Source organism: Vigna unguiculata, chromosome 10, assembly GCF_037176805.1.
Source record: "Vigna unguiculata cultivar grain cowpea cultivar isolate G323 ecotype 2 chromosome 10, ASM3717680v1, whole genome shotgun sequence".
Taxonomy (NCBI): Eukaryota; Viridiplantae; Streptophyta; class Magnoliopsida; order Fabales; family Fabaceae; genus Vigna; species Vigna unguiculata.
The window spans coordinates 43641529-43663292 of record NC_140801.1 but is presented as its reverse complement, the minus strand read 5'-3'; the positions used below and the strand labels follow the sequence as shown (position 1 = coordinate 43663292).

Below are 21764 nucleotides of genomic sequence, written 5' to 3'. Positions count from 1 at the left end.
CATGTTGTTAAGGACATTGTGGTCAAGTGGTGAAATCAGGTTACTTAGCTTATCATTATTGATTATTTACTGTGCGAATCTAACTTAACTCATTTGTTAAAAAAAATTATAACTTTTTTTTCTTGGATTTTATATTTTCTTTAACATGTAACCAAATTCTGAAAAGCCTAAAATCTTTTTTTTTTCTTTCATTTCAAACAATAAATAAATTAATCATTCAAAATATTAAATTCTAATTCTAATTAAAATATAAATAAAAAGTGTTTCTATGAATCTCAAAGTGCATCAATAATATAAATTTTATTGGAATATCCAATACATGTTGTCATATCATCGTGACTGTGACATCCCATTTTTAATAGATTAATCTACGAAATAAAGCATCACAAAATTTTGATAACGAGAACCCATCAGATAAACATGAAACGCATGAAAGGTAACTATTACAGTCATCCCAAAAGTACTTCGAAAGGAAGAATAGCTAGGCATGAAACCATGCCACAACCAAAGGAAGACTAACAGAATTCAACAGTTTCGCCAGAGGGAGTTGCCACCGGGCAACCATTACAAAAGGCCCTATGGCCATGAATCTGCCCCTAAGGTCATCACGACAGAAAACTAGATCGCACCGCTGCGTTCCCCGGATCCATCTCGAACATCCCTCTCATCTGCTCCCACCAGAAGGTGATCATCGCAAAAGAGAAAACATAACAGGACATAAACAGAAATGCAAGGGTAAGCTAGTGTAACTTGAAACTTATCATATTGTAAAAGAATAAGTGCATAAACATTCACAGGCATACAACACAGAGACATATAAGTCATGTTATGGCAAACAAGCAAGACACTATGACTCAATTATCCGGATACATATACTAAGATCGGATTCACTGGACGCTTGCACTTGTGGTGGCCTCTACTGCTCTGCAGAGCCATTGCCAATGGGTTTCACCCTACCACACACAAGGTTAGCCTTTAAGCGTCTAAGGCCATTATCCTGCCAAAGACTAGGGCCTCCCGCTACTCTCACCACTTGGGTCAATTTGCTCTACTTGAGACTCACTGACCCCTCAGAGTTTCGGGATGCGGTCCTTACTTGAATCCTTATCTTAATATATACACTACACGCCACCATAAAGTCTCCCCACGAGACTCATGGAATTACGCCTATTTCACACCAATCTCATGTTTCATATCACATAACCACCACTTGTTACCTCAACATTAATTTCTTATGCTCATTATCAACCATCCAAACACAACTTCATGCATTACTCATGCTACCATACAGATTTTTGTGCATACAACTCATACAATTCATGAAATCACACCATAATCTTGCATGTTCGAGATAAATAGCCATACTCTAATCCAAACATTCAAACATCCTCGTGCACATTATATTTAGAAAGAATAATTTAAACGGTACATGCAACAAATCACTCAAACAGCCAAGGAAACATAGCACCCTCTCGCGGACTCGCTCAGGCGAGACGCTGGCCTTCACTGACACAGCGGACTCTCGTCCAGGCGAGACGCGCTACAGTGGAGGCTTCACGAATTCTTGCTCAGGCGAGGCCTTCTCGCCTGAGCGAGACTATGCGTCGCTCAAAACGGGAATGGGTCGCCTAGGCGAGTTCTCGTGGCAGTGAGCACTCTGATACTCTCGCCTAGGCGAGACGAGCTCGCTTGGGCGAGAATAACAGATCTCACCACTGTCAGCACACAAGCAACGGCGAGAATGGCTCAGATCATCGCCCAAGTACACATGCAACTCAATTTCATTCAACAAAAGCACACTATGCACGCATATAAACATAAAAACGACCAAAAACAGCCAAGAATAATTTAAGACCGATGAATCTAGCTTCTCTTACCTTCGTTTGAGCACCAAAACAACCAGACCCTAACTATGTAGCACAACAGCTCCAAGAACTAAGACAGTGAGCTGAAACTGGAAAAAGAGGACAAAATGAAGTTAAGAGTCTTAACTCTAACTTGACCCACGCGTTTTAAACAGAGAAAAAGGGGAGAAGGAACGAACCCTGAGCTCTAAAGGTCAGCTTACCTGGAAAAAGGGGAGAGTTTTGCTAGCTCAAAGACGTGAGGATGGAGAGCCCTAGCAGAGAACTTGGCTTGAGATGAAGAGAGGGAACAAAAGCTTGTTTCTGAAAATGGAACAGAGATGAAGGGGTTAGGGGCTGGCATGGTTATTGGGTCCCCTTGTTGGGCCGACCTTAGGCCCACGAAGGCTAGGCCCAAAACTCAACTGAAAAGGAAAAAGGGGCTTACAGTGACAACCCACTGTACCAACAAGTTCTGAATGCAAGTCATACTAAAAATAAAATATATTAATATTTATTATATTAAATTGACTATTTATCTTTTTTTAAAAATACAAAATACTAAACTTTAACCGAAGATTAACATGTAATAACGAGATCAAATGATATGTTTATATTTTTAAGGACTGTAAATAATTTTAATCATCCATAAATAGTTTGTATTGTCTTAAAGTGTTTAATGCCATCTTTGTATTTTCTTTTTCAATTTATTCAATTGCTTTAACATTAGTGAAATGATTGTAATTAACAGAAACCTAACAAAAAATATTTTATGGTTTTATTATAAGAAAATCATATCATATAGACCTGTTTAATTATGGGAGTTATTTTTGTACAGTTAAAAGGCCCTTTCTTTTTTTAAATAACTGAATATATACCTGTACTTGCCAATATGCGTAGGTAAAAATATATTATATCACAGGATTTTAACACAAAAGACAAGGTTTAAATCAACACTAACAATTTGTAGCCTCTGGCCTAGAGAACAATTGGATCTTGAACAATTAAAAGAGGTATTGAAAGTAAAGAGAAGTAGATCAAATGGAAGATAACCCAATTAAATGGAATGAAAAAGCAAAGAAAATATTACAAGAAACTACAAAAAATGACCTTGCTAGAAGTGATTTTTATTGAAAGTTAAGTTTTTCACAGTTTGATGCTGTCAATTGATCCATATAGCTGACCTCAGCTGACAAGGTAAGAATTGGTGGTTATATTTTTAAGTCATTCTGCATGCCATGCCAATGCAAAACATAGAACTTGTCAGGACAAAACATTCTAGTATCCGATATCATTTGCTTTCTCATTCAACACTTGTTGTCGCCATTTCCATGAACAATGATGGATGATCTTCCGGCATGTTATAGCAATCAGCTAGAAGAGCATCAACCAGTGCAAAAGAATTATCACATGTTTCATAAACCTTCTGATGGAAACTCATATGGTGAATTTGAGAAGTTCTTGGTAACTCTTAGTGTGAAGCCTGTCATTGAACAGACAAGTGTCGGTAAACCTCAATGGTTTCAATCCAATCGAAAACGGTTTAAAGGTTTGAAAAGTATAAAACAAACTTAAGAATGAGACATTTTTATTCATTAATAAAATAATTTATGTTAAAATATATCATAATTTTGTTTAAAATTTATTTTTTGAGCTTTTTCTGATACAAAATTATCTATTGAGTACTAACAAAAATTTTTTGGAGGCCTTTTTTTTTTTTTGGAGACCTAAAGCAAGGGCTTTACCTACTTGGACCTTAAGACAATCCTGAATCCAATTCACAAGTAAAATGGGTCTGGTCTGTGGCAGTAGTAGCAGCAACCAAAGATTTTGCCCACCATACCATTTTACTGTTGTTCACTTTGGCAGTGATACATGGATGACCTTTATTGAGTCCAATTTCTCACTTGCTTTGGTCAATTTCAAGACAGAATTTACAGTATCAGTTTTCTTCCTACTGCTCCTGAGCCAGAAACAGCAGAATAATTTAGTTGTTGATATTAATATTAAAAAAAATGCAACAAGAATCAAACATGAGTAGATACATGTGAATCATGTCTGGAAGCAATAATATGAAACCAAGGGGCAGAAATAGAAAGCGTCAGCAATTGGATTTAGACAAATGTTTTAAAAAAATATTCTTTTCCTTGTCTTGTTGATGCAGTATATTGATCAGATAAAAAAGCTTTTAAATACAAGCATGATCAGAATCCAATATACAAGAGCCAAGAGTTTTATATAGAAGTATTCAGAATTTCTTTAACTTGACCTCTTCATCCCGTAGAGTCTTGAAATAGAACCAACCAAGTGTAGAAGTCATTTAACGTAGGGTTTCAACACCCCAATCCATGCAAGTATTCTCCAAAATGTACATGACATCATTTGAATCAATGTTCTAGCCAATAATTACCATAGTTCTAGTTCTGTACCATATGATTGTTTTCTGGGCATGGAGAATCATAAAAGTTAGTCATAAACAATATTATAACAGAAATCATGTTAGTAGATCCATCATTGATCACGTTAAAGATTTGAAATGATAACAGATCATAACCAAGCCATGAGTTGCATACGAGAATTGACCATCATAAAGAGGAAACCTTAAGCAAGGACAAAAAGTGGGGGGTAAGTAAAAATAACAAGATAATCCAACATACTAAAATAATGCACTACATAGTGTTTAATCTCCAAAGCCACACCAATGGAGCTTGGACATTTCACACTTATCTTTTGTGATAATATCTTCATCAAAGTAGAATGCTTGATGAAAACTAAAGGAAAAGGGGATCTCATACAACTTCCAACAATGGGAGAGAAAATCCTGGTCCTGTTTAGCAATGTATAATATTTGACACAATTTAGCAGCATGGCTGGTGTCTTTATCATGAGGCCAGCAGTTTGGATGAAGCATAATTAAATGTATACAGGTGAAGAGAATACAGTGAACATGTGGGTGGCTAACACAATATTTGATGATGTACATAACAAGTCCTCAAGTTTTCCAATGAAGACACTGAAGTAGAGCCACAAATAATAATCAAATACCTAATCTGTGTTCCTCTGTAATAAACTTACAAGTTATACAGAGGAGCATAAGGAGATTGAAAAAATCAGTAAAAAGATGTATGATGGAAGAAAGATGTCTTCATGGTACTTACATATATTTTCTGAGGTAGGATACCCTTGATAGAATGAAAATTTGGTACAGGCTATCCAGGGAAGATTGTGTAATTAAATCAGCACAAGAAATAGAGAAAACAAACTGACAAGTTTAGGAAACAAATTCATCTCCATAAGCAGGAATGTCACATATAAACACAAGAAACTCCAGTTGCTTTGTCAATGAAATCAGGCATTCATAAATCCATTCAGACTGTGGATGCAACACATCCTTTGCCACAAACTCTTGCACAATGCCATTGATTTCAATTGAGCTGCAACCAGGAGTCTTTTCTACTCCTCTCTCTTTCATTATATTCCTAACACTCCTTGCCTCCTTCCACATTTTTGCCTCACTGTACATGGTAGCAAGCAACACATAAATACCACTATCTTGAGGATCCATCTCAAGAAGTTTCAAAGCTGCCCTCTCTCCTATTAAAACATTGCCATGAACACGACATGCAAAGAATAAAGCACCCCACACAGCAGCATCTGCTGCAATCGGCATATTTCTAAGAAGCTCTTCTGCTTCCTCCAAATGACCAGCCCTTCCTAAAAGATCCACCATGCACGAGTAGTGCTTAAGCTGAGGGGTTATATTAAAGTTAAATCTCATTTGGGAAAAGTATTTTCGGCCTTCTTCAACTAAACCTCCATGACAACAAGCTGATAAGACACCAAGAAAAGTGATCTCATCAGGTCTTAAGCCACTACGGATCATTTCTGAGAAATAGGATATAGCATCCCTGGCATTCCCATGAAGTGCTAAACCACAAATAATGGCTGTCCAAGTCAAACAATTCTTTTGAGGAACCTCTTGGAAAACCTGGAGAGCCTTTGCAATATTTCCACACTTGGCATACATGTCAACTAGTGCAGTGCCCAATGCAACATCGAGAGAAATACTATGCCTTTTAGTATAATGGTGAAACCATATTCCTACATCAAGTGCTCCTAGTTGTGAGCATGCAGACAAACAGTTAACCATGGTAACTTTATCAGGTTTGATTTTCTTAATTTGCATTTCATGGAACAGTGCCAGTGCCTCTTTACTATTCTTAGCTTGGACACAGCCACTAATGATTGCATTCCAAGGTACAACACTCTCTTCTGGAATTTTATACAGAAGCTCCCGGGCAACATCTAGATAACCAAATCTAGAATATCCCAAAACCATTGTAGTCCATGAAACAAGGGTCTTGTGTGCCATTTTATCAAATAGAATTCGTGCAGCCAATAGGTCTCCACACTTTATATACATGTCCATAAGTGCATTACTGAGTGGGATTGTCAACTCAAGGCCATGTTCTTTGACATAAAGATGAAATTTTCTGCCGAGATTCAAATCCTGCAGTTGAGAACAAGAAGAAATAATCCCAATCATTGTAATCTCATCTGGTTTCACTTTCTCTGCCACCATTTCCTGATAGAGTTTTTTAGCCTCATTAGCTAGCCCTCTTCTAACACATCCCGTAATCATGGCATTCCATGTTACCAAGTCTCTCACACAACCATTGTCGAACACATCATACGCTGCCTTCAACTCTCCATATGAGAGTAACATAGTTATTGATGCATTGTGCACAAATATATCAAATTCAAAACCAAACTTCAACACATGCCCAAGTACTGTATAACCAACACAATTCATAGATGGAAAAGAACAAGCCTTGAGCAATAAAGGATAAGTATGATTATCTGGTTTCATAACACCAGATTGCAACATTCTCTTGTATAACAAAACAGCTCCCTCTAACTCCCCACTTTCCACAAATCCCCTAATTGTAACATTCCAAGAAAACACATTTGGTTCTCGGATCCAATACAAGATCTTGGTACAATACTCAAGGGCCTGCGATTCAGATAAAGCACAGAATGTAACAAGACGACTTGCGGCAAAGCTGTCTTGAACCAAGCCAGTGAGGATCATCTGGGTCTGGATCTGCTTCAACTGGAGCAAGGACTGGCACCTTTCCAAGAGAGAAAGGAGAAGGTTGTTTCGAACGAAGCTGTGGGAGGTGTTCCAATTGATGGGTTTCCCATAAGGAGACAAGGAACGAGTATGCAAACAACAAAGGAAACCTAAAAGTGGGATTTTTAAAGGGTATCTGAATCTGAGTTTGTTGACAAACAGGATAAACATGACTTGCCAATGATCTACGAAAGTAAGTTCCAGTGTTTGTTCTCTTACAGGAACAGGGTACCACAACTTTTGAGGAGGCCTAAAAGTGGGGTTGTTGTTGTTGAGGGTACAGAATCTGAATTAGTTCACAAAACAGAATAAACATGGTTTCACAATGATCTACGAAAGTAAGTTCCATTACTTGTTCACTGACATGAACATGGTACCGCGCATTACGCAATAACAAGATAAAGAATCAACAATTGAAGGCTTTTAATCTTCTTCTTTTTATCTAGAGTTATTGAAAGGCAATCATATTCAGTGTCGGGTTTCTCCTAAGTCCGATACATACAGAGATAGCTATAGATATAACAAGTGGGAACAAACAAAATTTTATGTATGCATGATATTGAAGGATTGAAATGAGTAAGGGTTGACAGAGAGAAGAAGAAGAAGAAGAAGGAGGAGGAGGAGGAAGAAGGGTTTACCGTTACCGTTGGTGAAGAAGATGAAGTGTGGTTTTAGTTTGAGAAGGTTTGGAGTTTTCGCGTAACGGCATGAATGGAGAGAGGTTGTGTTGTGTTCTTTCGCAGGTTGTTTTGTTTTTCGTAATTTCATAACTGCAAGCAAAAAATAATAAAACCTTGTTTTTTAATGAAGTCAATAAAATTTAAATAAATTTTTACAATATCCAAAACTAGTGTCTTGGAAGCTCAAGCTAACTAGTTCTAAAAATGATTTGAATTGGATAAATAATTTGACTTTTGTAAATTATATTAAAGAAGTCTAAAATTGTAATAGTATTAATAGATATTAGTTAAAATATTAACTATCGTGTCAAAATATAAATTTCAGTCAAAATTGAATTAAAATTACCTATAAATAAAACTAATATGCATCCCAATTAAATACACTTGCTACGATAATTTCATAAATTTATGTAGTTTTTTAAACTAAGCATGTGAAAAAAATGTTTTCGTTAAATTAAATTTATTTTAAAACATTAAATTTTAATTCCAATGCAATTTAATTAAAAAAAACTGGTAATTTGTATTTGAGCATTTTGAAGTTTAATATTTTTCATTTGTAAATAGAAGATATTGATACTTGTGTAATTTTTTATTTCAAAAATTATCCTTATATAATTAACGTGCAAAGAAAAAAAATATAATGTTAATTAACTTTTAAATTTGAAACTAAATACTTTAATTCTTCATTGTATAAAAGAGAGGATTTATAATATTAATTATTTTTTACCTAAAGTAAATAAGAATATTTCCGTAATATAATCTCTTAAGTCTATTAATACTGACTACATCAATATAATACCAAAATTATGATAATATTTTATGTAAAAAATATACCTTCAACTCAAAACTATATAAATAAAATATTTATCTAAAAGTAAAAATAGTCATCTAAATTTAAAAATGATATCATATACATTAAAAAATAATTAAAACTTCAATAATATCTCATGTGCATCCATCTCTCAACCAACATGCATCTCTAAAAACCTTTAGTAAGAAAAAAAATGAATCTTAATACACGATTATTAAATTTGGTTACTCTAAATGGTATCAATTTTTCATTGACGTATGTAATTTGATCCAAGTGAATACTACCTTATTATGTAATGCAGAGTAATAATGTCAAAGAATGCTATCAAGCCAAATTTCCAGAATCATAATATACAAATGGGGGAAAAGAAGTATGTCAAGACTTACACAGATGTTATCATTAACACTTATGTCATGCATGGTAAGAGATTAAACAATGAGAAATGTGGATGTGAAAGATGAAAACCTTAACATATATCTAGAGGTTATGCAGAAGATTGCTAAAAGCACAAGATTTAAATGCAAAATTTCCTTGCCTTTTTTCCTTTTTTCCTATTCTAAGTGGTAAAGTTTTGCTTACAGCATAATCAATTTGTATCTGTTCCCAACTCACTCCCGTTTTCATTTCTACCAACCATAATTATAATGTTGCTCATTGCAGTGACATTGCTTTGCTTGAATTTCTTGACTTATTGCTTGATGCCAATGACCAGTTTCCACAGCAAAGCAACAAAGGGGACACATTTTTTCACGAAAAATTGAAAATTAGGCCACGGATGTCACTAGGTCAAATCATAGATAAGTTCAAACCGAGGCTTGTCCTGTAGAGAATCTTCAAACAGGGGCTGAAGCCACATGGAAGTTCAAGCAGTGTCACTGTTGCAATGATGCTTGAATTATAGATGTAAGAGATGGATGAATACGAGCTGTTCTTAAGGAACGTGCTTCACTTTTTCCTTCAGCATACTCTTCTCCCAGCGGCCACCTTGGGCGTATATCATACTGAAATAAATCATAGTTCAACAAATTTCAGAGGCTAGTGAAGCACAAGCATAGTAAATAACTCAGGTTAACTCAAATTGAGAGAAGAGAAGGTCCAGTGTTGCACTAAATTCGTGTGAATTTTACATTATTAACAGTAACATCAACAAAAAGCATCATTTATAAGTATGCTAAATCCTGTGGCCTAGTACATTTGGTTCAAAATGAAAGGCTTAATTGCACTTTTGATTATCAGGCTATTATAATTGTGCGATTTTAGTTTTCCAGGTTTCAGTTGTGCCAACCGAGTTCTTGAGGTATTGTAAACTTGCTATTTGAGCCCCTCAGGTTCCCATTGGATCCATTCCCTAATTGTGAAATTGTAATACCCCATACATGTTATAAATTGACGCGATGTAAGCAGATTTCAATTTTGAAAAGGACTAAAGTCAAACAGTTGTGATGAGTAGATGGCATAACTAAAATTGCACATTTATAGTACCAGTTTAATTGATACAAATCCAAAGGAATAAAATCACACAACCGTGATACGTGAAAAACCCAAAGCACAATCACGCAAACAATGGATTAGATACGGATATAGAAAAGAATTATAAGAGGTTAAAATCATCTCGACAGAATTCCCCAAATGAGTTCATAGCAAGATTCACCCACAAATGGATATAACATTTTTTTTTGACTTGGTTTAAATTATAACTCATCTTGATGGTATAAAAAAGTGTCGACCATACATCTTTTTTCAAAGTTTAAATATGTTGAGTACTATAAAATGAGTAAATTTATGTTTTGGCCACAACAAATCTTTTTCTTTATTTTTCATCATTGCAAAATTTGAAATAGTTATACTTAGTCCTTATAAAATGTATGAATTTTGACTTTATTTTATTTCCTGTAAAATATTTCTCATTTTTTTTTATCTTTCTAAAATTTGAAATCTCTAATTTTTGTTAGAATAGATAAATAGGTAAATAATATATATTTTAAAGGTGTTATATACTCACACTAGATAACAACATTAGTAAACATCGCTTGGAATACTCGCTTGACTTTTCATTTAACACAAAAAACGTCATAATAACTATGTGTAGAGAAATGGTTTTCAATTTTAGTGAGATTAAAAACAAATAAAATATTTACATGGAACAAAATTAAAAAACTTAGTTTACAGGGTCTAAAAGCTTATTTCAAGTTTTTAATTAAATAAATTAGGCTTAAATATGCTTAGTCCTAATAGGATTAGTGTACTTGGATTTTGGACCCTGTAAAATTTACTTTTTGTTTTCAGTCCTTGGTTATTACGTGACACTGGTTAACTGCTTATGTGTCAAGTAATCATTCTAGGCAGCGTCAGCTAATATGTTAGAATGTCAGCAAGTAACTTTAAAAAAACTTTTAAGATGCCTACAACGCTATTTGTCTATCCTAAATTGATTTTAGAGATCAAAATTAGAATTTTGGAAGGATGAAAGACAAAGAAAAATAATGTACAAGGATTAAAATCAATTATTTTAAATTTTTCAGGGATGAAAAACAAAAAACGGGACCAAAAAAACAAAACTCACTCATTTTACAAGAACAAGATATATAGTTAAGATAATAAACTACCCAAATCCATCGAGAGAATCATGATAGGAAAGAAAATTCAGCTGATATAAAAGTGCTTTAATCAATAAATTGTCAATGTTATAGAAAACACACCACAAAGTCTTCAGGTTCTTCGGCAGGCGGAGGAGGGTCATATCTTCCCATGCGGAAATGCTCAATACCAGTCCAAGCAATCATTACACCTATTCAGTTCAAAAGCTTTCATGAACCATAACAAACTTGTCCATATTGACTTTGAATTAGTACCATCCTAATCAGTTTTTTAAACATTGGATAAAAAAGATAGATAAACGAAATGAAAATTCATGCAACAACTAATTTTGGATTGCCAAAATATCAACAAAGGAGAGAATTGAAATATTACAAATGAGAAATGGAGTGCTTTTTTTATATCTTCATGAAGCGCATCAAGGAGACGGAATATGGGGAAAGGACTCGCACTAGATTTCATCATCTATAACATTTGTCAATGCCATTCCACATGGGTTAATGGAAGTTTGGCTGACACCTGTTTCCCCTCAACGGAAATACGATTTCTATATAATATGATACAGCTTGATCTTCTAATTGCTAGTTTAGTACTACATTCTAAGTCCACTTTAATTATGAGTTTCAAGTGATATACAATGATTTATGCTGCTTTAAAACGCACATGTTCAAGGTTATATATATATATATATATATATATATATATATATATATATGAATTTCAAAAATTTTGTAAGATCTTATAATCTTGGGTAAGATGTCGACTTTGAATACCTTGGACATGCTCACAAGGCAGATTTTAACTTGGAAAGACCGGGGTTTAACTGTTTCAATTTATCAAAATTTGGATTTCCTAACTGAGTATTGGGGGTGGGGATCTACCGTTGATCCAAAAGGAGAAGGCTTGATCAAGTGATAGAGGTCATGAGACTCACATCCGTAGCAAATCGTTTGTTCCACCTCCAATTCCTCGAGGAAATAGAATCTTTAGTAAAACAAAATCACACAATTAGGAGACCTTGTAAGTTAATGATTGACAATAGCTTAAAGGGAGTCCCGAGAACATAAAGAATAGCAAGAGAATGCAGAGGATGGACGATATCAAGACCCTAGGACTGTGTTTAAGATCCATTTGCCAAGGTAAATAACCAGAAATAGAAAGAGAAGAAAAAAGTTATTTATTACCAAATTTACGATCGATGGCTCCAAAATGAAGGATCTAGAGCCCAAATAGTAAAAGATGTCAATGACAGAAATATTGGGATGTGTAACAGAAGCAGTCGAACATGAGGCTTAACAATCCCCATACCATCGTAGGAAATCATTGAAGATTGTTGATGGCATGTTGTGAGCGGGAGCAGATTATGCAGCACAAACTGGGCAAGAGGATAGGTAGAAGCAAAGTTCACCACTTTAGCTATTTTAGAGGGTCGACAATGCAGAGCATAATAGTTATCAATGTTGTGACAATGGTCACACTTCAGTCTTGTCCCATTATTTTTACGAGTGACACAATCACCTACTTGAGAGATCAAGCTAAAGAGCTACTCTTTTTTCTTTGCATGCATGATAACACAGTGGTTTTGTTTTTCTCAATTACTCTCTATACAATTCTAATTTCTAACATGGGCACTTTTTTATTCGGTTATCTAATACAACCCTTACTTAATCTGACTTCGGACAGTTAAATTTGTAATGAACTACGGTATCGATACAGTTAGCTTTCACAAATAAAACCAAAATTAAGAATAAATCATTACCATTATCAGTACAGAGCTGAGGAGGAGGGCATAAAAGTTGCAGGCCATTCTTCTTTGCAACTATATCAAGTCGGGCCCGTACATATTGATTTGATGCAACCCCACCAGAGACAACCTACAACAAAAATGACAGGTAATGGCTTTTAGATTTTTAGTACAAAGGAGGACTGATGTTATTGGACCCGGCAACATTTAGATTCCAAAATACCAAGTGTCTTATAGAAGGCTCCATCTTCAATGCCCATTGTATTGCTCGGTCACACCTTTCTTCAAGATGTAACACAGCAGTTCGCTGCTTAACATGTAGAAAATGAAATACATTAAAGTTATATGACACATGTTAAAATATATGGGTTAAAGGTGAATGAAAAAGAAGATGAGGAAATTTTAATCTGGAGTACATTAAATAGACTTGAAAGGATACACTCGCAATCTACAAACTGTACGAAAATATAACAAACCTGAAAAGAAGCAGCAATATCAGCCCGTGACAGTCTATCTTCCTTACTTGCCGAAGTGATTGGAATTTTGGCATCACTGTCAATTTCCCATATTCATATACTCGTGAGTAGGCAAAAATAAAAATAAAAAAAAAATGTTGGCTTAATTTAATTTTACGAATGCATCACAAAAATACTTCTTGCATTAGGCATTGCACTTTGCAAGATGAGTCATTTAGTTATCCTGTAGGTGAATGCTACATCTACAATAATAAAATATTAGCAGTGATCTGACAATGAGAAAAAATAAAAGATAACACTGAACAGAATGTGGTATGGTAATCAGGCATTTCTTCAATGCAGAATGTTTTTTACATTAAATTAAATTTGTGCTGTACAAAAATAAAAGGATAACATTAAACAGAATACGATAACTAGACATTTCTTCAATACAGAATTTTTTATGTTGAATTAAATTTGCACTACTAACCACTAGACAAAATAAAGTTGATAAGATATGGGATAAACTGTCAATCAAGTTACAGCATTGTTCCATGTACTTACATCTTTTTGGACTCAATTGCCAGCCGTACTTGGGTTTTAAGACCAGCATAGGAGAAGTTGCAATCTTTGTGCTGCTTCATTGGAATCTAGAATGACAAAGTAATAAACTTAAATCTCCACTAGAAGGAGGATATCCGCCAAAGCAATGTCAGAAAAGATAGATATTCAACATAAGCCAACGATCACAAGCTAGGGGAGGGTAGAAGAGTATAAGATTTTGCAGCTAACTTACAGAAAACTTGACTGATTCAGCATTTCCCTCCATAGCAAGCTTCTCAATAGCAGGACCACCACTTCTCCTCAAATCAAGTCCAAGCCATTTTGCTGTTTTGTCGTATGCCTCACCAATAGCATCATCTATTGTAGTTCCAAGTTGTATGTATTGTCCAAGATCACGTGCAAGAATGAGTAAATTGTGCCCCCCTATCAATATAGCTCACACAAGTTAGCCTAGTGTAATTATACCTAAAGAATACAGTCAGCAGAGCTGTATCAAATCACAGTTTTGCAACTGGACTAGTCAGAAACTACCCCAAGAATCACCACCGTAAATGACATTTATCAAAATGAGAGTGTAACAAACAAAGCATATATGAAACGGGAGTGTAAGAACAAAGAATACATGAAAATGTTGAAAAGTGTGAAAAAGAGATAATAGAAGTCGACAGAGAAATGAGAGAGATGAAGGGCATAGTTATGAGAATTTATGTTCCATTCTCTGATAACCACAGAGATGAGTCAACATGTTTATTGTGAGTCAGTTACAGTCATCGTTATCATTGTATTCTAGTAGTTTGAAACAGATGTCACTGTCAGGTTGTTATAACTGTCCAAAATTTTAACCTTTTGATAATGATGGCAATAAAAAACTACTCTAATAGAATAGAACAGATAAGAAATGTTGTAACTTCTTAGAAAATAGACCATAAGTCTAACTCAACTTCACAAAACAGATTTGATAAAGCAAGATTTGCATTCATTTATAAATTATAATTTGGTTATAGAATCAACTAGATATATCTCGAGTGTGGGAATAGAGGGATGCCCAATAGCGAATGTCATGAAGGCTCAAGAAACTTCACTAAGACAAGCTTTGATACCATCGTAGAAAGTGAGGCTTAAGTATAACTCAACCTCACAAATCTAACTTGCATTCACTTATATATAATAATTTGGTCATATTTTTAGTCGATCTGAAACCAGTTATTTCAAACTAGGACTAGATATTTGTAAATGGTCTAATAACGACTTGATAATGGGTGGTACCGTAGGCTTAACAAACCTTGTTAGGATAGACTTTGATATCATCTTAAAAACTAGACTTTAAACCTAATTCAATCACAAACGGCTCTTAAGGTGAAATTTCTACTTGTATATAGTAATTTTGTCATATCCCTGGTTGATAGGAGATCTCCTATATCACTGATTAACTATATGATAGAAGGAGTCATACACTAAGATTTATAAACGATGGTGTATAGATATCAAAATTGCAGTTGCACAGCAGTCAGACCCATCTCAGCAACCGACTCAGTAACAGAATCTACTATGGTTAAAAGCTCTACATAATTAGGGCAGAAAACAAAATTATCTAACTGTAGTTATTTACTAACAAGTATACATAACAGATTTATTTATAAATAATTGGAAAGAATGAAGAATGCAGGTGGAAAACATGACCCTCTTATGAAAAGATAAGCGAAAGAAGATTACAAAATAATTGGAATTCAACAATATAATTAGGGGTAGATTGTGAGTCTGCACAATCCACACAATATGTCTATATATTGGTTCTGGAATGAATAGGAATGGTTCAATCCTAATCATAAGATACATAATCCATACTTAGTTCCTAAGATGTTACTAATTGATTCTGCCATATATACACACAAGTGTATGATATACTACCACAAATATCTAGCATACATCACAAACATCCATGCTCATGGAATGTCTAAAGCACATCTATATCAATAGCATTTCCTTGCCAAATATGTTGGTCACATCTTATGTACATTTATTATGCACGTCTTCAAAATTTCCTGGCAAGGCTTGACTGAAGGTATTCATTATCATAACAAAAAATTAAGTATCGACCAGAAAACTACTCATGTTCAAAATCACAAGCACTGAAAATTTCCCCAGCCTAATTTATTTATACCACATGGACCTAATTACCCGTGCTGCCATGCCACAGATTCCAAATTCCTTGAAACCCAAACAATAACCAGAAACCATGATTCCATGGTCCAAGAAAGAAAAATAGACAGACCTGAGTAAGAAAAATTCTAGAATATTAAAACCCAAAAACAGGAGTGTTACCTGAAATAAGTAGGGCCATGAAAGGAAACTGCAAATCTTTCTCAATTAACCTAAAACAAAAAGATACGTATGACTCAACAGAAAGTGTAATTTCCTATGGAACACTAAAAGAAATGGTAGAAGCATAAAACACACAGAAACTAAAGGTGTGTTGGATTGTGTTTGGTTCTTTAGTTTTGAAATCTAATTTATAATATAAAACTGATTTTCAGAAAATAAAAGAGAGGGAAGGAGATATGAAAGTATAAGGAAAAACATGTGTAATAGAAAACAAAAACTTAAAGAGATGTTTTTTATTTTCTGATTCCAAAAAAAAGATAGAGATATTATTTTTTAAATTTTTTTTCTAAGTCGACTATTATCAAACAAGTTTTTCTTGTTTCTCTATTTTTAAAAACAGGAGACCCTAAGTATCCATTTCATATATTAATAGCATGTCTCAGCATCTATCTATTAAGCAGAATTACATATTCATTAGAGAACTATCCCTTTACCTGGCCACCAGAGCATGAGCTTCCATGTGATGTACGCCAATAATTGGTAAATTAAATCCGCCAGCAATTCTCCTGGCTTTCTGAACCCCCACTGCATTGTACAAGCAAATACTGAGGAATATATAATGAATATTAAGAATTCTTCTAAAGCATATGAATGATAAGAAAATAAAATGCAGTCATGGATAATTATGACTGAGATATGCCTTCCAACGATTACCTGAAGTCGAAAACAGACATTCATATATCATGCCTACAGTTTGAACATTCAATTTTTAATATCTGAGACTGAGCTTGACAAATTTCATTGTATTTTGAGGCACAGTTGCCCAAATTACAAAATGAGACACTGTCAATAATTTCGTGCTGTCTACAAGAAAATTGAGGGAGGGGGAGAAAAACTTACTGTCAATTTTCATGCAAATACTCTTTGTGGTACTTTTACCTAAAATAGTGGTTTTATAACATAAGAAGCTAAGTTGGAGAATCAGAAAGCTACAACTTGAATTGATATTATCGATCAGATAAGTTTAGTTAAATAGCATCTCCACCAAGCTACATGTACATTAATATTTCTTCAGAATTAATGTCCATACTTTTTAACAGGCCTTATCTTGCTGATGCTGAAATTACATGATATCATGTGTTGTTGGTAATTACACTATTTAATTTATTATTGAAAGATTAGAGTCATAGGAGGTAGTCTATTTTTTATTCTCATTCTAGTAAATGTAAAATGTATTTATTCTTCTAAATATAACTATTAAGTCTCTAGACGATGAGTATTCTCAATTGAAATTCACTCACTGAACTTCTGTCTAATTTTTGCAATTCCATTCTTAAAGTTTCTTAAGATCATGCATTACCACGAAGGCAGAGACTCAATCCAGGACCAATAGTAACAGCAACAGCAGTGAGATCTTTCTCAGTCATATAAGCTTTATCAAGGGCTTCTTGCACAACCTATCCAGAGGTTATGCCCATGTCAATAATCATATAGAAAGGGAAAGAGAGGGAGAAAGGGAGGCAATGAAAAACGTATAAGTAGCCATATTAAACATCTATTTGAAAACCTGGTGGCACTCTCCAAACATCATTCTATAGCACCCAAAGGCAGAAGTTACTTACATTCCACCCTGGTTATGTTTTAAGGAATTCCACCAGCAACCTAGACAATCCCTAGGAAGATGTATAGCATTGAAGCCTAATATGCAAGGCAATATTGTAAATGTGCATAAATAACTAAACTTACACAAGCTGTTTACAAAGGGTGTGTGTGTGCAGTCACTATCAAAAGGTTCCAAAAATTAGTGTGTGAAAATACTCAGGACATAAATAGTGTGCCCTATGTGTTCTTGCTGCTGGGATACACTACGAACAGAACAGTAATGATGTACCTTGTCTATAACTTGTGAGTGAGCTTCTTCTGCCATTTTTGGAGCAACGCCTCCATATTTTGCAAGCAGATCTGCCTTAATTTGGACAAGTTACATAGTTAGAAAAAAATACGAATAAATAGAAAATTAAGTCACTGATAGGAATAAACCTGTTAGGACAAAGGAAAAGAAGCACCATGTTGGTAACAGGAATCATTACCACCGTTTAATCTTGGATGTAAGGATAAATTCAGTATAAAGAAATCTATTTATTTTCTTTATTTAAACTTTTCATGTTGTGGAAGATATAAGGTGATATTCTTTCATAATGAGCACATAGTAGAACCATAAAAGATTACATCACATGTTTTACAAGATTAAATTCTATATTTTTTTATTCAAATACAAAAGTGATCAAACATTTAACTATTGACTTCATGAAGAAACAAGTGAAAACCACATAATAACAACATTTCTAAAAGCATCCAATAGAGGATACTACATAAGCATTTTTCATGTTCAATAAAATCAAGTGCTTCATCACAGCAGATCAACACCCTCTGTGCATACATCTCATAATGATCAATAAGCTTTCCCGAAGTAGCAAAATCAATTTAACCAAACTTAGTTCTTAATTCTAGTTTAGACAACAATGAAAATTACCTCTGCAATATTCTTATGGGGACCCTTTCGACTAGGTCATTATTACATCATAGTATGCTTCCCTAGGATATCCCTTATAAGTTTTTTTTTGTTTATGGCCTGGATTAGGCATAGCATTAGCACATTCAGATAACACTCCCACCACCCACCTATCAGATATTTCAGCTGAAGCGGAATGCATTAGACCACAATTTTCAGTACAACCAGTAAGCTTAACCGGTAAGCATCATGAAAATGTTTCTTTAACCCTTATGACCCAATTTACCAGTTTTACAGTTCTATGTTAATGGACTGTGTAAAGCAACCAAGAAAGAAAGGTGTAAAAGAAGAGAGAAACAAAGAGCATGATGCTTACCCATCATCCGTTAATAAGTGGACTTTAAATCTAATTCAACCCATATTATAAGATAAGGTGAAGTTCACTTATATACTATTATGAAATGACCTTGTCCCTTAGGCCAATATGGCCAATATGGCCAATATGGCGAATATGGGACTTCCAACACCATCAACATTCCAACTCGAACAAAAGAGTACGTAGAATAAAATCTAGCATCAATCTCAACAATACTCACATATTCTTACACCGGACTAACACAGCACGAAAGGGAATTCAGCAAATATAACACAATTATACGACACCGTACCTGAGATGACACCACTTGGCTCAGAATCTCACCGTCGCTTCTCACCTATACCACACACAGAAACCATTAAACGACAAACCAAACCGTCACACGGAAAATAATTAACGAAAGGCAAACGCGGATTACATACGACAGCCGCAGCGGTGTCGTCGCAGCTAGTTTCGATCCCCAAAACGACGACATCGTCGTGGCGTTTCGAAGAGGAGTAGGTTGTGCTGGAAGATGTCGTAAATGGCGATTTGAGTGGAAGTTGGTTTCTACGGAGATTGGTGAGTGCGGAGAAAAGCGAAGGTGGCTTTGGTAAGAGCTTTATACGCAAAAGTGTTGATGGAGACGCCATTGTAACGAGAGAGAGTAGCATTTTTGCAGAGAGGGTGAAGAAAGAAAGAAGAGAACAGAGAAGGAAGCACTCCAAACATTTCAACGAATCTCCATTGCACACGTGGCTTTAAAAATTTAACAGATAAATAATCTCCCAAATCATTCCATATGGTTTATTTTATTTTAATTAGGTTTTATAATGCCACGCCACCTAATTTTTTAATATCAATATAATTTATAAGATTCATATTTATTTATACTTCAATGCACATAGAATTTTTAGAATAATTTTAAGTTTAACAACTTCAATATAACAATTGTATCTATACTACCAATATTATTATATAAAAAGCAGTGTTGTTTATTTTTATCCTTTTAATAATTGTTTTTTTAAACTAAAATCATTTAACTCGATTTTTAAAATTAATTACTTTTTATTTGAACATTTTTTTAATATTTAATTATTTTTTAAACTAAAATAACTATTTACAATAAAATTATTTATGTTTGTATATATGAAAAAAAGTGAATACAATGTTGTATTAAATGTGTTTTTACTATGATATAAAATTTGTATATATTATAAAATAAATTTGATTTAATGTATACATTTTAAATTATGATGTTCTTAAACAAATTGGTTATGGAAAGTTAGAGTTTTCTTTGTATCTTTGTATTTTTGTATTGTATGATGTTATAATGTTTTTTCATAAGTTCTAATGTTCTGTTATAATATCTAAATAATGAATTTATTGGTTTGATATTTTTTTGAGAATATTTAGTTAGTAATTTATTTCTTAGATTAGTTTTATGATTTACTTTAATCTTTATATTTTTTTTTATTCAATTGAGTTTTGATATTTTTTTATATAGAGTTAAGTTATATATTTCTTTAAATTTCGGTTAACACGTCTAAAAATGTCATGTGTCAAAATTTAGGAGTTATATGTCAAATCAAAGGACTTAAAGATAAAAGATGAATTAGATTTTGACACGTGACACAATTCAAATAAATTTAATTTCAATTTAATAACATGGACCAAATTAACTTTATTTAAAAATATATTAAGACTCAATTGTGTCAAAAAAAAATATAAGAACTAAAGTAAATCATAAGCTTAAATATAGGTACTTAATTACTAATTAAACGTTTTTGAAAACGTTATGGAGGTTTTTATATTTTCATTTGTAGAGAAAATTGAAATAGTGATTCATTCTATAATTATCTTGAAGAAATAAGATAAAGTTTTCTCAAGTGGTCCATCAGTTTTTCCATTCTACAAGTCTTCTCATCATTTTCTCTTTTAGTTTTGGTTATTGTTCATGTATCAAATTATTTGTTTGATCCTATCTTCTTAATTCCAATTCATTTATGGTTTGATGTTATGTTACATACATTTTTTCATCCACCTCTATTCTACATGTGCTTTTGTGCTTAAATTCACTTAATCGTTTTGTGATCATATATATGAAATCATTGACTCATGTTTCTCATGCTCTTATTCATTATTTGAAACCATGGGAGATTCATGTCATGCCTTGTTTATGTGTAATATGTTTAAGTACTTCTATGCTTATATACCTCCTATGACTTTGTGACTTAATTCTCTGAGACAAATTATTGCAACTTCTATTTATCCTTTAAATGGTGGCATCAAGAGTTAGAAGTGAAATCCTATAGAACTAATTCCTTCTCAATTTTCAAACCATGACAAAACGTTGCACTTATCCAACATCTTCATGTCTTTGTAGGTAGATGATGAATATGGCATTTTGGTCTTTCCAGAAAGTACAATCTATATTGTGTGAAGGTTTCTAGAATTTTAGTTTTGAAATTTATGTAGTGTAAGTTCTAAATTATCTAATGTGAAGATAATTTTAAAACGCAACTAACATTTCAGAAAATTGTAATGAAGGTGTCAACTCGCCTGGAAGATAATAATGCAACACATATACAATAACCTTGTGTTTGGATGGAGCATTTCAACAATGCTCAGAAATTGAAATGTTTTGCATTTGAATTGCTTGCAATTAAATTTCCTTCATTTTCTAAATAATTTGTTTGGATATTAAAATACCTTACATTTCAATTTCTTGTTTGGAAAAAATAATTG

General features: G+C 33.7%; 2 protein-coding genes and 1 long non-coding RNA gene across 9 annotated transcripts; all 3 read right to left on the bottom strand.

The window, feature by feature from the left end:
* Nucleotides 1-433: 433 nt before the first annotated feature.
* LOC146883275 (uncharacterized) lies at nucleotides 434-2258 on the bottom strand. Its single transcript, XR_014985154.1, has 3 exons — nucleotides 2069-2258; nucleotides 1878-1954; nucleotides 434-668 (listed from the first exon to the last, which is right to left on the bottom strand). It is a non-coding gene; the product is annotated as an uncharacterized LOC146883275 (long non-coding RNA).
* Nucleotides 2259-2879: 621 nt separating this feature from the next.
* On the bottom strand, nucleotides 2880-7831 carry SLO1 (SLOW GROWTH 1). 6 transcript variants are annotated; one of them, XR_003599870.2, is made up of 4 exons: nucleotides 7617-7763; nucleotides 4114-4287; nucleotides 3590-3807; nucleotides 2880-3327 (listed from the first exon to the last, which is right to left on the bottom strand). XR_003599870.2 is itself a non-coding variant. In XM_028050886.2 (4 exons), exon 1 carries the CDS (start codon nucleotides 7147-7149, stop codon nucleotides 5116-5118), a length of 2034 nt encoding a protein of 677 aa, XP_027906687.2. In that variant the 5' UTR covers nucleotides 7150-7610; the 3' UTR covers nucleotides 2880-3327; nucleotides 3590-3807; nucleotides 4114-4287; nucleotides 5003-5115. The 6 variants fall into 6 exon arrangements, 3 of the variants coding, with proteins under 3 accessions (XP_027906687.2, XP_085523853.1, XP_085523854.1); XR_014985141.1 differs by having other exon boundaries at nucleotides 7623-7739; XM_028050886.2 differs by lacking the exon at nucleotides 7617-7763 and adding an exon at nucleotides 5003-7610.
* Nucleotides 7832-8793: 962 nt separating this feature from the next.
* On the bottom strand, nucleotides 8794-19762 carry GCP1 (glycoprotease 1). 2 transcript variants are annotated; one of them, XM_028052717.2, is made up of 14 exons: nucleotides 19460-19762; nucleotides 19330-19374; nucleotides 18041-18115; nucleotides 17510-17606; nucleotides 16864-16896; nucleotides 16644-16734; nucleotides 16150-16199; nucleotides 14060-14250; nucleotides 13828-13913; nucleotides 13285-13360; nucleotides 13032-13115; nucleotides 12824-12938; nucleotides 11169-11257; nucleotides 8794-9470 (listed from the first exon to the last, which is right to left on the bottom strand). In XM_028052717.2, the coding sequence occupies exons 1-14, from the start codon at nucleotides 19688-19690 to the stop codon at nucleotides 9342-9344; spliced, it is 1392 nt and encodes a 463-aa protein (XP_027908518.2). In that variant the 5' UTR covers nucleotides 19691-19762; the 3' UTR covers nucleotides 8794-9341. The 2 variants fall into 2 exon arrangements, with proteins under 2 accessions (XP_027908518.2, XP_027908519.2); XM_028052718.2 differs by lacking the exon at nucleotides 16864-16896 and having other exon boundaries at nucleotides 19460-19761.
* Nucleotides 19763-21764: the final 2002 nt, after the last annotated feature.